This window comes from Ochotona princeps, chromosome 1, assembly GCF_030435755.1.
Source record: "Ochotona princeps isolate mOchPri1 chromosome 1, mOchPri1.hap1, whole genome shotgun sequence".
Lineage (NCBI taxonomy): Eukaryota > Metazoa > Chordata > Mammalia > Lagomorpha > Ochotonidae > Ochotona > Ochotona princeps.
The window spans coordinates 51,890,763-51,907,160 of NC_080832.1; the positions used below are offsets into that span (position 1 = coordinate 51,890,763).

General features: G+C 46.9%; 1 protein-coding gene across 2 annotated transcripts in view; it reads left to right on the plus strand.

Annotated features, from left to right (window-relative positions):
* Positions 1-16,398, plus strand: part of METTL24 (methyltransferase like 24) — a 116,518-nt gene that overhangs the window by 40,693 nt on the left and 59,427 nt on the right. Inside the window, exons 2-3 of one of the 2 annotated variants that reach the window (XM_004580326.2) lie at positions 6,072-6,170; positions 13,659-13,798. In XM_004580326.2, the coding sequence (XP_004580383.2) occupies positions 6,072-6,170; positions 13,659-13,798 (239 nt within the window). The remainder of the gene's footprint in view (positions 1-6,071; positions 6,171-13,658; positions 13,799-16,398) is intronic. The other variant, XM_058671410.1, reaches the window with a different exon arrangement.

Genomic DNA, 16,398 nt, shown 5'->3' on the forward strand with positions numbered 1-16,398 from the left:
ATTTGCTAAGCTGCTGCTTCTCCCCATTTGCCTATTACTCTCCAGTTCCTTGAGGTTCCTGAAGCCTGGGGGTGTCTGGGATTTCATTACTCCATTCTGCCTGCTCTTCCTGTAACCATGCTTGCTTGAGTCCAAGGCCAAGCTGGGGTGGGGAGGAGAGAGAACACAGGCAATATAGTTTGCCTCATCCTCCTGAGGCCACAGTTTCAGACTGGAGGGGACCTTTCCTTCTGCTCACAGTTTCAGGAGCCTTTGGGAGCCTGCTGTTGTCTCTTGGAACTCAGTGGGAATGCCTGGGATGCTAACATTGAGAAAAGGAAAAGATGGAGGAGAGAATGAAAACAGGGGTTCCCTCCCTGATCCTGAGCTCTCAGTGGGGGCCACTGCAGTTCTGAGAGGCACCTGGGGTACACCAGCAGGACAAACTGGGATGCACTGGCTACAGGTGCTATAGTGCTTTGAATTCTGATCTTTCTCAGCTTGCCTGATATGATGTGCTCTTCAGGTTACTTAGGTAGCTGTGCTGAGTCCAGGTGGTTTACACAAGACTGCAAAGGAGCAGGTGTGTGAAGTGCACCCACCTCCCCGGCTCTCATGACCCCTGGCCACACTCAGGGAGAACCCACCAGCACCTAATGGCCGAGGTCTGCTAATTCTAGCTATGGCTGGATTCAGGAGCACCCTCCACAACTCCTGTGGCCTGCCTTCCGCTCCTCAAGAAGAATAAAAAATTTCCTTCAGTCATGGCTTCCTGCCCAAGAACAGATGCTCCGAATTAGCTTAGAATGGCAGCAGAATTGCTCAGTAAATATATTGGACTGGTTTGGGGCTTGTTTCTTCCGGAAACTTGGGCTGTCACAGAATCAGCACAGCCACATTTCCTGGCGCCTGCCTGAATGAAAGCCTTGGAGCTTTGTTCTCTCCCACAGGCACACACTCCACCCTATGCAGGATTCCATTGTCACCAACTCGCCCAGCGCTGTGTTGCTGACTCGGACCTTGCAGGGACTCAGCAGCTATGGGCATGCTAGGACTCTTTTAGACACTCTACCAAATATCCATCAAGAAATACCAGCCGGGGCTCACCGTGATGCACCGGATCCCATTTGGGTGCCAGTTCATGTCTCTGCTGTTCTACTTCCCATCCAGCTCCCTGCTTGTGGCCTGGGAAAGCAGTAGAAGATTACCTGAGTATTTGAGTTCCCTCCACCCACATGGGAGACTCAGATGGGGTTCTAGGCTCTGGCTTTGGCCTAGCCAAGCCCTGGTTATCTGAGGAGTGAACAAGTGAATTGAAGATTTTTCCCTCTTGCAATTCTGCCTGTTAAATAAATAGATCTAAAAAGAGAAAAAAAGAGTGCTGATGACAGCACATTGTTTTTAGTTGGACAATTTTTTCCTGAGCTGTATGAGGTCATTTATAAATATGAAGACAACAGTTTGCGAAGAAACGAGCTGTTATCCCAAAATTTAAGACAAAGCCAGCTTTTACACAAGGCAGAATCCGTAACTATCTATTCTAGTTCATGGATGGTCCTGTTTTGTTTTTCATGCCACTAGCTTTGCTTAGGGTTTATGGTCTTTGTTTTCTATAAGGGAGCTTTAAGAAGTTCAAGGAAAATGCACATTCTACAAAACTATGTATGCATGTCAACATTTTTTTGCACCAAAATTAACTTGTCCTTTAATTCTGTTTTCCCTGAATTTTTTCAGGCTTTCGGTATTTTATGTCTAAGTGTAGGTTGGTAGGAAATGGAATATTTTTAAAGATTGATTTAATTTTGTATTATCTTTGAGGGGTGACATCCAGCAATTCTGTTTTATGGCTTAGGAAAATCACTTTCCTTTTTTTCAAGAAACAAGCTATAACGCTGAGATCACAAAGGATAAAAATACCAGGAGGCCTTGCGGTTATGCACATTGCGATCTTACGGAGTCAGACACCTGAGCTCCTGGCAATGAAAAACTCACCTCTGGGGAAGGAAGACCTCCAACTTCAAAATCACCCCCCCCCCCACACGCACAACAGGAGTCAGCTGTGCATACAGTCCTGAATTTTTTGAATTCTTTTTCCTATGTATTGAAGGCACACGTTTATCATTAGAAGTCAGTGTATTTCCCAGGGAAGGTGTTGGACAGGCCTTCACAAAACAACCAGTCCTTAGAAATTCAGCCCCCAGGTAGGCATTGCGGACACAGCAAGCTAACCCAATGATGGCATCCCATAGCAGAGCACCTGTCTTGAGTCCTGGCTACTTCCTTTGGACCCATCTCCTTGCTAATGTGCCTGGGAAAGCAACAGAGGATGGCCCAAGTGCTTGGATCCCTGATACTCATGTAGGAAACTCTAATGGTGTTCTAGGTGCCTGACTTCTCTCTGTCACTTAGCCTTTCAAATAATTTCATTAAAAAATATTGAACAGGGGCCCAGCAGCATGGCCTAGCAGCTAAAGTCCTCACCTTGAATGCGCCCCGGGATCCCATATGGACACCGGTTCTAAGCCCGGCAGCTCCACTTCCCATCCAGCTCCCTGCTTGTGGCCTGGGAAAGCAGTTGAGGACGGCCCAAAGCCTTGGGACCCTGTATCCACATGGGAGACCCAGAAGAGGTTCCTGGTTCCCGGCTTCGGATCGGCACAGCACCAGCCGTTGCGGCTCAGTTGGAGAGTGAATCATCGGATGGAAGATCTTCCTCTCTTCCTCTCTTCCTCCTGTCTGTATATCTGACTTTGTAATAAAAATAAATAAATCTTTAAAAAAATATTGAACAACAGAACAATCCCCTACTATATTGAGAAATACTTGTCTGGGGTGTGTGTGTGTGTGTGTGTGTGTGTGTGTGTGTGTGTGTTGGGGGGGCTAAACCTCCTTTGTGTGAATATCTTAATGGTTTGTGGGGCAGGACCAGATTTCCAAAAAAGAGAGGGGCGCCCATCCCTGATGGGGCTGATGAGCAGGCCTGCTCCGTGAGCACTCACTACAAGGTTGCACCTGCTATTTTAGCTCAGACAGTACAATCTGACACGGCAGTCTTTTAAGCCAGCCTCTGCTACCCACATGCAAGAAAGTATGGATGGCAGATACGACTGGAAATCCATATCTCTACCTGCTGGGAGCTAAAAGGGTGAATTGTTAGGAGCACTTGATGTTCAAAATGCTTGGTCAGTGTACTTTAGCAGTTAGGGAATTGTTTGAGGATAATATTACAATATTATAATATTATATATATAATATATAATATTATAATAGTTTATTAAAGAGAAACAATTTTCCCTTTTCAAAATACTATTTAATGTTATTTTTGATGGTGTTTACATAGTTGGTTAGGGTGGGAAGGATCAAGGGTTAGGGGAAAGAAGATGAGACGATTATTTCCAAATTTTCTTTTTCTTCCTCCTGTGTCTGGGGGAAGGAGGAAGATAAGGGGAGAAGCCACACCCAGCCTCCCAATCACTTCAGTACCCAGGGATGGGGAACAGCTACCCGATGTCATCCCAAGGTCCCCTTTGTGGAGCATGCTCCAAGGGTTCTGCTTAAATGGTTTTGATAGTTCTAAAATGCGGCCAATCTCACCACTCCAAGGATGAGCAAGTTTTTCCAAGGTCCAGTGACTGACAGTCCACCTTAGAGCCTCCAATCGCACAGATACTTGATGTCAATGCCTGGCTGGGGTAGTTGACCAATTTGTTCTGTCCTTCATCCTTTGCTATGGTACCAGATGTCCTCTGTAGGCTCCAATGGACTGTTACATTCTCCATGTGCGTCTGTGTATGCCATCTACCGTTCTATCTGAGCCACTGAAGAGGCCCAGTTCTAACACATGAATTCAAATACAGTGACCTTGTTAATGGAAGGTCCCCTGAAGTCATTCCTCACCTACAGCATACTGGCTTCCCTTTAGGTGGGGCCACTAGGAAACGTGGTAGCTGCATTCATCTCTGCTTTTTCTTAAGATTAAATTTTGGAAAGGCAGCGTTACCAAGAGAGAGACAGAGAGAGAGAGAGAGAGAGAGAGAGAGAGAGAGAGAGAGAGAGAGAGAGAAGAATGAGAAAGATCTTTCACCTGCTGGTTCACTCTCTGAATGGTGCAATGACCAGAACTGGCCAGAAGGAAAGCCTGAACTCCATCCAGGTCTCCCACATGAGTGGCAGTGGCCGATTTTCTGCTGTTTTCCCCATGTGCATTAGCAGGCAGCTGGTTTGGAAGTGGAGCAGCTAAGACTTACTCTAGCCTCCTTTATCATAGCACACAGTGGATTAAGCCGCTGTGCCACGATTTTGAGTCCACTTGTGCTGCTCTGTTATATTTCTCTCCATGCCCCCTCCCCCAGGGCTTGTGTGGGCTCTTGGGTGTCACCAGCCACAGGTATTGTGTTGGTTCTCACTGATTTCTTGAAATTGTAGTAGTGTCTTTGCAGACTTCCCTCCGGTTTTAGCCGGCTTGAAGGAGCCCACTGAATCCTGCTGAGATCTGACTGATTTTTTCTGAGTCACTCAGATTAGAAAGACGGTTATAATCTAGTTATCACAATCTGTCCTCCTTGCCTTATTCCAAGTAAACAGTCCTTGAGGCCAAGCAATTAGAATCATCTGGAGCAGGGGTCAGCAAAGCACGGCTCGCAGGCCAAGGGCAGCCGGGCGCTGCCTGTTTCTGTAAATGAAGCTTCATTGGCACGCAGCCGCGTCTGTTTGTTTTCTCGCTGTCTGTGGCTGCTTCAAGCCACAGCAGGAGGTGAGGCATTGCAATCCAAGTGGCCTGTGACATCTCACTATTTGACCCAGGATTGGAAAAAAGAAAAAGAAAAGAAAAAGAATAACCTGGCTTACACTTGAGTTAGAAGGAAACCAGAACGTGTGCACTGCATTGTTCTCATGAAGTTTTATGGGTCAGATGAAACCCTGGGGGAGCTTTAGGTTGCTGTAACTGCTGTAGCACCTACACACCCACCCACTGGCAAGTGCCTATCCTGCTGCTGCGTAGCGGAGGAGAGGAAACAGGAGGCCGTAACCCACAAAACCAGGATGTGCATGTGTTCAAATGCGCTTATGCTTCAGGATTGTAGCAGGAAGTTGTTTTCTGGAATGAATGACTCTGTGGAATGTCTTAGTCTTCCTGCACACATCTAACCGCCTCACCTCCACCTGCCTAACTCTGGGAGATCCTCTTGGGGGAGTCTGAGCTTGGTACAGCAAGATCGATGCTCAACAAATATTGCTTGATGGACGGGGTGGCAGTCAGGTGCTGCCATGGTGCCAGGCACACACCCATTAGTGATCCCTGTCTTGTTCCTGGTTACCTCCCTTGCTTCCTTTCTTACCATCCAAGGGGCTTGTGGCCCTGGTCTAACCATTTGGCCATGACACCTGTAGTCTTTACTGAAGTCAGATAGCCAGGTGTTCCCCTGCTGCCTGCTGGAACTTCTGCCTGCCTTCCAGCCTGGCCCAACTACTGCTGTGAAAAGGGATTCAGAGGGTCATCCCTGATTCCTCTTCAAGGCAGTGCTTTGTGTCCCCTGTTGAAGAGAGGGCTCTGAGTTCCTTGTCCCCGCTGCACTGTCACAGCTGCAAACCAATCAGACACCATCACCCTGTGCTGAGGAAGCTTTCCGGATCCACTGAGTGCTTCTGTCCCACCAAGAGGCCACTGCAGCGTGACAGCACTACTGAGGACACCGCTGGCCTTGGGGAGTCATCTGCCTGAAGTCCTGAGCTTTGGGGTCTATAATAGACCAGCGGGCTTAACCTCTGAATGGGGACTAGCATCATGTAACATTGAAGCCACTACGAAACGAGAGCCCAGGAGGGCAACTGGAGATTGCCTTTAATTTGAAGCCTGAGGTCAGACAGGGCTCCAGGACCATGGCCATCCTCTGCTTCCTGGGGAGCTGGTCTTTCTCAGGCTTCCTGGATCTCCCTGTGATTGACATGACCCAGATGCCAGCAGGTGCATTTGAGTTGGTTGCCGCTTGACCTGCTGCTGGCCACGGTAGCCTTGCCCCTGTCAGCCCCAGTTCCTACCCTCCCAAGCCTCCCTTTCCTTACCACTGCCTGTATTCTCTCATCTCCCACAGGGTCCCCGATGGCACATTGAGCTGCAGCCTTGGGCAGGCCCTGCCCACTCCCTAGATGAAGAAGCCGCAAGGTTCCTGAGCTACATCAGCACAACACAGGTTGGATCTGGGGGTCATGTGAGACCTGGTTGGAATTCCTGGCTCCTACTGCTTGACCTTGTGAAAGTAGGGTTGATTGAAAGGGTCGTGGGGCAGTTCTCAGCAACTGCTGGGGAGACAGTGCAGGGACATAGGGGCACTAAGATGCTCCCCTTTTGTTCTGCCTCGCAGGAGAGGGAGATGTTTTAAGGATTCATCTCAAAGCCTTCTGAGGATCCACTTTAGCAAACTGTTTTGGGAGGCATCAGTTCCCTCCCTCTGAGCAGGCAAGTGAGGGTGTTATCAAGCACAGGCACCACACAGAAGCCTGGGCTCCCACATGGACCTGGAGGATTTTTGCCTTTTCATGGTTTGGCTGCAGATGCCAGGCAGCTCGGGGATGCGTCAGGCGATAGAGCACAGGAGCATGTGCAAGCGGAAGAAGTTACTGCTTCCGAAGGCGTATTGTCTCCTCCAAGCACTTTGCAGCCTTCCTGAGTGCCAGTTAATATGAGTGACTTAACCCATCCTGGCAGCTCCTGCCCAGCTACTGGCTGTATTAGGCAGAGACATCCATTAAGTCAGAAGATTTCGTCCTCAGGTTGTCTAATCCTGGGGGAAGGAGAGACAGGCGAGGACATTTAGTCTATGAACTGCGAAGTGCTAGTAGATTAACACCTGCCTTGGAGCTGAGCAGAAGCCGCATTTGGGAAATTGCCCCCACTCCAACCCCGGTGGAGCTGAGAGAGAGAGGAGAGACGAGTCTGACTTCTTTGGATCTTGCTTTGGCCCCTGGCTTTGGGCATCCTTCCTTCTCCCAAATCTCACTGGCAACAAAGCCAACTTTGCCCTCTGGGGAGAGAAAATGTTCCTAGAGCTTTAGGTGGCTAGTTTGAGGGTAAAAGGAAGTCCTCCTTTTCATATGTAATCAGACAGTCCTAGGATTTTCCTTTTTGTCACCCACACGTGGAAGTGAAAGCTGGTGTTATTAATCATGGGGTTGGAGTGATGAATCGGTCTCTGTGCTTTACATAATTTCATCTTATTTTGCAGCTGCAAATTAATTTGGTGGACTTATGCAGACTTAATTAAAATGCTGACATGTTCATCTTAGTTTGGTTTGGCAAGAAGGATACATAGCTGGACCTGTTGACTTTGGCTTTAAAAAGCTCTTTAAGGTGTCAGAGGGGTCGGCAGCATTATGGGGCAATGGGTTAAGAAGCAGACATTTAGGGTATGCATATCCCATCTTGGAGTGCTTGGTTTGAGACCTGGATATTCTGCTACCAATCCAACTTCCTGCTAACATGCCCAGAAAGCAGTAGATAATGGCTTAGGTGCTTGGGTCCCTATCATTCACATGGGAGATCCAGATGGAATTCCTGGCTCCTTGTTTCAGGCTGGCCCAGTACCAGCCATTGCAGGCATTTGGAGTATCAACCAGAGGGACAGAGGTCTCTTTCTCTTTCTCTCTCTGTCTCTCTACCTTTTAAATAAATAAATAAGTAAATAATTTAAAAATAAAAGACCGTTAAAGGCCCCCAAGGAAACCAAGTGGCATCAAGTTTATGAATTAAAGTTGGGGACTATGACTTGTACTCCCTACCCCCAAATCAGTGTACTGAATGCAAGCCTTCAGAATCCATTTTATATGTTTTTCAGGCCAGTGTGCTAGTCATGATAGAAAGTATATTGGCTTAGAAGTTTCTTAAGGCATGAACTGATGGTTTCAGATTCCTCTGAGATCTTTCCCCTTGAGCTGCAGACTGAGAAAGAATTCTTCAGCCACCACACGGCATCCTCTGATGTGATGTGACGTGACAAGATACTACGACCCCGGGTGATTTACCCTGCTTCCCCCACTCTCACTGTTCTCCTGAAAAGGAAGTGATTGGATTAGATAGTTTCCAAGGTCGCTCTTAGTTCTGTGATCTTGTACTGTGCAGAGAATAGTTGTTTTTAACCATATATATATATATTAAAGATTTTATTATTATTGGAAAGCTGGGTATACAGAGAGGAGGAGAGACAGAGAGGAAGATCTTCCATCCGATGTTTCACTCCCCAACTGAGCCACAACGGGCCGGTGCGTGCCGATCCGGTGCTGGGAACCAGGAACCTCTTCTGGGTATCCCACATGGGTGCAGGATCCCAAGGCATTGGGCCATCCTCGACTGCTTTCCCAGGCCACAAGCAGGGAGCTGGATGGGAAGTGGAGCCGCCAGGATTAGAACCGGTGCCCATATGGGATCCCGAGGCATTCAAGGAGAGGACTTTAGCTGCTAGGCCAAGCCACCGGGCCTCGTTAACCGTATATTTTTTAAAAAGAACTTTTTGTCTATTTGTGAAACAGAGGAATGGACAGACAACCCTACAGACAGACAACCATAAGGTGCCAGGAACTGTGCCAGGTCGTGAGGATCCAGCTCTCCCTCCTGGAAGCTAGCGTGCCAGTTGTGAGGACAGATCAATGGAAGTATTATTCGTTGTTCACTTTGATGAAGGGCTTGGTTGGTAAGGCCACTGAAAGAACTTTTAAAAAATATTTATTTATTTTTATTCAAAAGGCAGGTCAGATTTACAGAGAGGAGAAAGAGAGAAAGATCTCAATCCACTGGTTCATTCCCCAAATGGCTGCAGTCCTGGAGCTGAGCTGATCCAAATCCAGGAACCAGGAGCCTCTTCCAGGTCTGCAACTGCTCTCCCAGGCCATAAGCAGGGAGCTGAATGGGAAATAGAGCAGCTGACAGGACACGAACTGGCACCCATATGGGATCCTGGTGCTTGCAAGGTGAGGATCTAGCCATTGATCCATTGTGCCAGGCCCTAAAAGGATTTTTTGAAAAGACTAATGGAAGGTGGAGTGACAGAGAGAGGGGTGGGGAGGAGAGAGAAGAGGAAGAGAAAATTCCATCCGTTGGTTCAGTCTCCCAAATTCCAGCAATAGCTGGAGCTGGACCAGGCTGAAATCAGGAGGTAGAAACTCGCACGTGGGAGTTAGGAACCCAAAAGCTGCCTCCTGCAAGGTGCATTAGCAGAAAGCTGCAGGGGAAATGGAAGCAGGGCTCTCTGGTGTGGGATGTGGACGTCCCAAATAATGACTTAATGCAGCACACCAGAACAGTGTCCCCACTTGGGATTTTTGTCTTCCACAAAGAGGGTCTTATGATGGGTTTTTAATCACGAGGCCTTTTAAACCAGGGAAAGCACTGTTCTTTGTTCTGCTTCTGGGCTACGAGGAGGCCAGCTGGTAGGAGCCGTCAATAATGATGCTGAGTGGGTCTTAAGCAGAATCTTTGCCTAACCGTTACTTCCTCCCTGGCTCTGTGGAATGCAGAGCCTTGGGACTGCTTTTGTGCCTTGTACTTCATTTAGAACTCATCTTGACAGGGAAAGCCTGCAATAATACTCTGAAAAAAACCTGGTAAAAATCTTAGATCCACTGCTACCTAAAATTTTCACAGTTAGCAAGAATGAGTCATGATGGGTAAGAAAAAAAAAAACCCTCTGAAGGTACAAAAGCAAATTCCACCCCTGCCTCTTATGCTGTTTTAACAAAATATTATTGTCCTTAACACTGTGTTCCACAAGGCCCCACATTTGGTATGATCACTGTTGATGTATTCATGCTTCTATTCTGCAGATACTCGCTAGGGACTGGCTTCGTGGCTGGCACTGAGCTTGGCACTGCGGCATCAGACCTGAGGCAGACTGATGCATCTGTCTCCCCCAGCAGACAGCAAGGGTCAGAGAGTTACATGTTTTAGGAGAGAAGAAGGGCCTGTGGGTAAAGAGGCCTCTGTTCACTGAGAGGGTATTGGATATGGAGGCACAGAGCCTGGGGTGGTATGGCATCGAACAGCCTTGGGCATGGTGCCCCTGGACTCGCACAGGATGCGGTTGGGGCCTTTACAGAAACCCCAAAGGACAAGGGCAGAGTGTGCGTGGCACATGACGTTCAGGGTGGGAGGACTGAGTGCCATTGGTTTTCTAACACAAAAGACCAGGATTGCACGGTGGCAGTGTTGTGCAGTTGCTGCTGCTGCTGCCTCCTCTGTGGCCGACACCAAATGGTTAAGCCACAAACACAGTGCTCTGTTCTAAGGAAAGGCTACAGATTCAGCTTTTTATGGCAACCCCCAAACCATATGCCTTCCGGAAGCATGCCTTGCAGTACAAATGCTTAGCAACACTGGCTGTTTTAAAACCTAAAATATGTATTAAAATAAATCCAGCTTTTCTATCGACCCTATCTTTCCATCAGTCACCTATCTATATCTACCTACCTATCTAATTATCTGCTCATCTATCAATTTAAAAGAATAACCTAAGAATCTAGGCTCTGGAGACTTGCATTATAACTTTACAGTTATAGTTTCTATTGTACCTACTGCTACACACATAAACTTACATACACACATGCACACACACACACACATTTCAGGAAGAAAACAACATATATATAATCCTGCCTTTGCTGGCTAAAGCGTACAATTATGTTGATTTCGGTTGTAGGGATCTTTGCTGAAGTCTTTAATTTTTAAGGGGTCCCTTTGCCAGATTCTATTTGAGATGACAGAAATGCTATTTAAGTGCAATGGGATGCAAAATACATTGATAATAAACTGGATCCTTTTAAACAACTAAAAAAAAATTCAGAGCATGCTTTCCTCCCTGAAGTCTACTTTCCTTCCTCCAGGCCACTTTGCTTGAGATGGTTAAAATTATGAGAGGAATTATACAGGCAGGAAGCATAATTACTTGAGTTGGATCTTAGCTAGAAGTTACTGTCCTCCTTCATTTTGCTTGCACGAGAGTTTATGGAAGCATTAGTAATAAATCTTAACTAGAAAGTTAGAAAATCAATATTTAATTAATTTTTTGCAGCAGAATGTTATGGAGCCACTCCTAGCTGTTTTCAAAAGCTTATGTCTATTGATGTGGTGGGTAATAAATGGTTAAAATGGAAAAATTCTGGTGTGTGTGTATGTGCGTTTCTTTGAGCTAAGAGAGGAAGGAGGGATGTTATTGGAGAGATTGAACGAAAAAGAATGTCTCCTCAATAGGTATGTATTTGTGTAAAATTAAATCTGTAGAATAAGAAGAAATGTTTAAAGAACCAGTGTTATCATTAAACATTTATTTATTTTGAGAGCTAGATCTATCATTCATTGGTTCAATACTCACAGCAGCTGACACTGAGCCAGGCCAAAGCTAAGAGCCAGGAACTCATTCTGAGTCTCCCATGTGGGTGGCAGGAACCCAAGCACTTGAGCCATCACATGCTGCCACTTGGGTTGCTCATGAGCAGGTAGCTAGCATCAGGAAGGGGGCCGGGACTGGAACCCAGGCACTCCACTTGTAGCCATCCCAAGAGACATCTTAACCACCACACCAGATGCCCACCCCAAAGTGTCCTCTTTAATAGAATGAAGCCTGGGATCTCTGATCTTGGCAGAGCAGGAGTAGCTGGACCTCACAGCCTTGACTCTTGGCCCTTAATACCCACCTGACATTTGGGGCCTCTGACTATTTGGCATTACGGAACCTCTGGCCTTGGTTGAGGGGGTGGAGTCAGCAAAGCAGCCATTTCTGGTGGGAAACTGGTCTTAGCACAGCCTTCCCTGGTTGCTAAGGCGCAGATGAGACCAGGCTGGGATATTTCACAGAAGACCTCCAGTAAACTCCCAAGACCATCTGCTTGTCAATCTCTTGGCACATGCCCATGCCCAGGGCTCAGCCTCACAGAATCAGATTTTGCAGTTCTGCTGTGGGGCCTGGGAATCTGCAGTTTAAATCTTTCCCAGGTGATTTGGAAGCAGGTGGGAGAAGCTGGAGTCAGGCTGTGGATGGTGTCTGAATGGAATTATTGCCAAGGCCCTGGGGACATGGCATCCTGACCTGTCCTGCTGCAGGTTTGGAGGGAGAAGTGTACACAAAAGATCAGTATACATCAAAATCCCGGGCTCTGGAGCAGACGGCCTGCCTTCCTGCTGCAAGCAAGGCATGGAACACAGGGCTAACCTAGGAGTCAAAGCCTGAGGTTGTCCACTGGTAGATGACAAGCATACTGAACTCTGTTAAGTAAATTGCACAACTTGGCCTCCCTTGCGTAGGTGGGCAGGCAAAGACTTGTTTGCCCTGTATCTGCAGGAAAATGGGAGGAGATGAATTAAACAAATGAGTGCATGGATGCCCCATGCTAAATGGATGTTTTCTGGGGCAATGCCTCCAGCAAAGGCCCGATTCCTATGCTCTGATGTTTTCCCTTCAAACAGCATTTGGAGAGAGAGAATGAGACTGGGGTGAAGGAGGACCAGGGCCCACTTCTTGAGCTTTGCCCTGAACTGTCCAGCCCCTAGCAGAAGCCCCTCTCATGGTCCCTAAAGAGCAGGTTATAGCAAGAGTCATGCAGGAGCTGTGGGACGTGCTGTTCTTAGCTTAAAAACATGAGAAATCAGTTAAAGAAAAGGTTTACGTGAAGTCAGAATATCTTCTTGGGAAGGAATTTCCCTGCTCTTATGTTTCCAGAAATGAAAGCCAGGGACCTCAGTATGCGCCGTGCATCTGGAGTGGTCCACAATGTGACAGCAATAGCTGCAGCATTCAAGAGGCCACACGATGACTGGCACAGTTTGGAGGATAAGGGGAAATACTGCTTTGCTTGGGATGATAACGTCTTGGCTACAGCACTTGCTGTTTTCTTCTGTTCCAGCAGATTCAGCCGTGCAGACTGGACCAGTCCCAAGCACAAGTCAGCATCGCTTAACGAAGCACATTTGCTTCGTGTGCAATTGAAATTGGGGCTTTGCTGCTGCTGGACTTAGAGGCACATTCCCTTTGGTTTTCTCATCTCGTCAAGAGAAGGGCTTTGGTTTGCTCAGCAAGAGCCTCTCTCCCTGGAGCTCCTGCCCCAGGAAGAAGCTCATCCAAGCAGTCCGCCTGGCCCAGGGATACTGCCCTGTCAGCAGGGGACAGCTCATTTCTCTTTAGCCATGAGCAATGACTTCCGGCAAACACTGCCTGCCCGGACCTTGGTGTCTCCACCTTGTCAGCCAGAAATAAGGGATCGCCTTGTGAATGTCCTTCTGTCATCTGGGGCCCTGTACTACACGTCTTCTAGAAGGGCCACTGCCCTTGATCAGAGCCTTTCAGACAGTCTCATCCTCCAAGAACATTACATAGCCTTGCAAGATCTCGCTGAGCCCTCTTCCCTCCCATCCCTGTCCCCGGCTTTCCTCTTCTGTCCACCTTGCTGGCACTAGCAGCAGTTAACGTTCCTTTCAACCTCCATGTGGCTGCTCTAAGGTTACTTAATCATCTTCCATGTAGTTGAAATTTCTCCACGCATTTTACAACAGTCTGGGAGCTCCCTAGGGAAACGGGAGTAGTTAGCAGGATATAACTCTGCCATGATGATTTCCAGAGATTGGGGAAGCTACAAGTCCCTACCTGCCATTCATCATCCAACATTTTTAAATTATCCACATTGATTTCCAATCCTTGCAGATTGCGTGCAATCACATGAGTACCGACAGCCTGGAGGCTGACTTCAGCCCTGCCCAGCAGCCCTGGTCAGTGTGTCTTGATGATAGGTTTGGCTTAGCTCGCCAAATCCATAACAAGCAGTGCCGTCTCTACTCCTTAGGGTAAGTTTTTTGTTTGTTTGCATGTTTTGTTTTGTTTTAACAGCAGAAGAAAACATACACTCTTGCGGGCAGCCTTGGGATTTTCCAGTAACGCAGGGAGGAGTGGCTGCAGTGCAGAGAAGGTGCTGTGTTCCACCTTCTGCCATCATCCCAGACTGGTCTGTTAGGGAGCTGCAGTCACAGGCTGATACAGTGGCCCCAGCCACTTTTTCTTTTTGTTTTGTTGGTAGTAAGCTGGCAACATGAAGACAGTCCTCTTGGTGAATCCTGTGATCTCTCACTAAAGGTAGAGTACCCTCATTTTACAAGAGACAGGAGCATATTCATGAATTCAATGGAGGAAAAAGGAACAGAGAGTGCAAGTTAGCAATTGGATCCAAAAGATGAGGGAGTCAAGACATGTAATGGCCACTGCTGGCATTTCTATGTTTTGTGTCAATGGTAAATGAATGAATAGGAAAAGGGAAAAAGAACATTTTTTAAAGATATATTAGTTTATTTTATTTTTAAAGATTTATTTGTTTTTATTTGAAGGGCAGATTTACAGAGAGAAATATCTTCCATCTGCTGGTTCACTCCCCAAAATAGCTACAACAGCCAGAACTGAGCTGATCTGAAGTCAAGAGCTAGGAGCCTCTTTCCAGTTTCCCACATGGGTGCAGGGTCCCAAGGACTTGGACTACCCTCTGCTGTTTTCTCAAGACCTAAGCAAGGAGCTGGATCAGGAGTATAGCAGCTGGGACACGAACTGGAGCACTTGCTGCAAGCAGAGGCTTAGCCTACCATGCCATGGTGCCAACCCCATGGGAGGGAACTCTTATGCAAACCATGTGACTTTGTGAAAACTACTTGAGGAAAAATTGGCATTCAGCCATTCAGGTTGGAAATGACCTACATGTGCAAATGGATTTGGAGAGCTTTCTGTTAAAGGATGAATATAAAGTACCAAGACGTTTTCATGAAATATTCCAGTGCTTTGTAAACAACCCTGAATTTACAAATGGCATCTGTCTCCACAAAGGGCAGGCGAGAATTTGTGTTTTTTAGAAATCACTGTTCCATAGGCTCTTTGTAGATGCCTTATGGGTTCCCCAGCTAGACCACCGAAGTCCTTTATGTGCAATACTGAGGACTCTAAAAAACTGTCATAGGCCAGACTCTCACTTGTGGATTTTATTCTTTCTGTAGTCTACCTGGAGCTCCAGGTGTGGTAACCATTTACCAGAATGCCAGGTGGTCAGGGTTAGGGCAGACAGCTGGGTGATGCAGAGACCCCGAACCCAAGGGTGTAAATGCAAGGAGGGGGGCCGTTGCTGTCAAAGAACAACAGACAAACATTGCCAGCTACTGGGGACTTTAAGAAAACAAAAGATTCAAGTAAGAATTTAAACCTAGCAGAAATATTCTTCTATGGGTTAAGTGAAGATATGTGGGGACACTTGGAAAAGTTCCTGGAAGATATATAGTATGCTAACACTAAGAATGAATTGTCAAATTTCCCTGCACTGGAATTAGTGTATCTTCTCATTGAATGTCATGAACCTTCTGACATGCCCTCATACTGACCTGGTGGGACTCAGCACCTAGCTGACACATGTTTGCTATGGGACTGGTAGCAGGAGGCAAGGTTGCTGATTGATGTGGAAACGGAGGGTTGGGTGGAAGGCTTAGCCAGTTAGTTGGAACAGAGACCTGGCTCTAGGAACTCGGTCAGTCTGATGGAGGTTTGGGAGCTCTGACAGCAGGGTCTACTTTATGTCATAATCACAATGTCTGCAAGTAACTCCTGAGAATAGTGGTCTAGTACCACATGCAGATCGGAGGGCTCACTTTGCTCCTCTATTCTTGCTTCCTATGGCTTTTGCAGTTTACTTACTGTTTCATGCTCTGCAATCATTTTTACTTAGAGCATATAACTGAATACAAATAAAGCTGGAAATGCTTTTTGGGAGAAATACCTTTAAAAAGTTTCTTTAAAATATTTCTTCAAGAGGCAGAGAGACAGAGAAGGGGTTTGGGGAAGACAGCTCCCACCCACTGGTTCACTACTCAGGTGCTTTGTGATGGCTGTGGCTGGGCCGGGCTGAAACCAGCAGCTAGGAACTTTCATGTCTCCCAGGTGGCTGGCAAGAGACCTGGTTACTTGAGCCGTCACCTGCTGCCTCCCAGGACATGCATTAGTAGGAAGCTGGAATCGGGGGCCAGAACTGAGAATCGAACTGGGACCCTGTGATTTGGGACATAAGCTTCCAAACTGGCATCTTTAATGCTAAACTGAATGCCTGCCATTGGGGAAATTTTTTAAATTCCTTTTTGTTTTCCTTACACCTTAGAGACACTGAATATGATGGTGGTCTAATAAGATTTCAGATGATCACAAATAAAAAAGTAGTTTGTTATTTTCATTTACATTTTGCCATTCAAAGCCAACATTGGGGAAATAGATGAGAACAGTCAAATCCCATTGGGAAAATAAATGAACAGATTACAAGTCTCATTATTGCCAAAAAGATCTGCTTACTTGGAAAGTGGAAACTACAGGAAATATTTCCAATGGCTCCCAAAAGGAGACTTGGAAACATGGGTGACTATGTTGATTG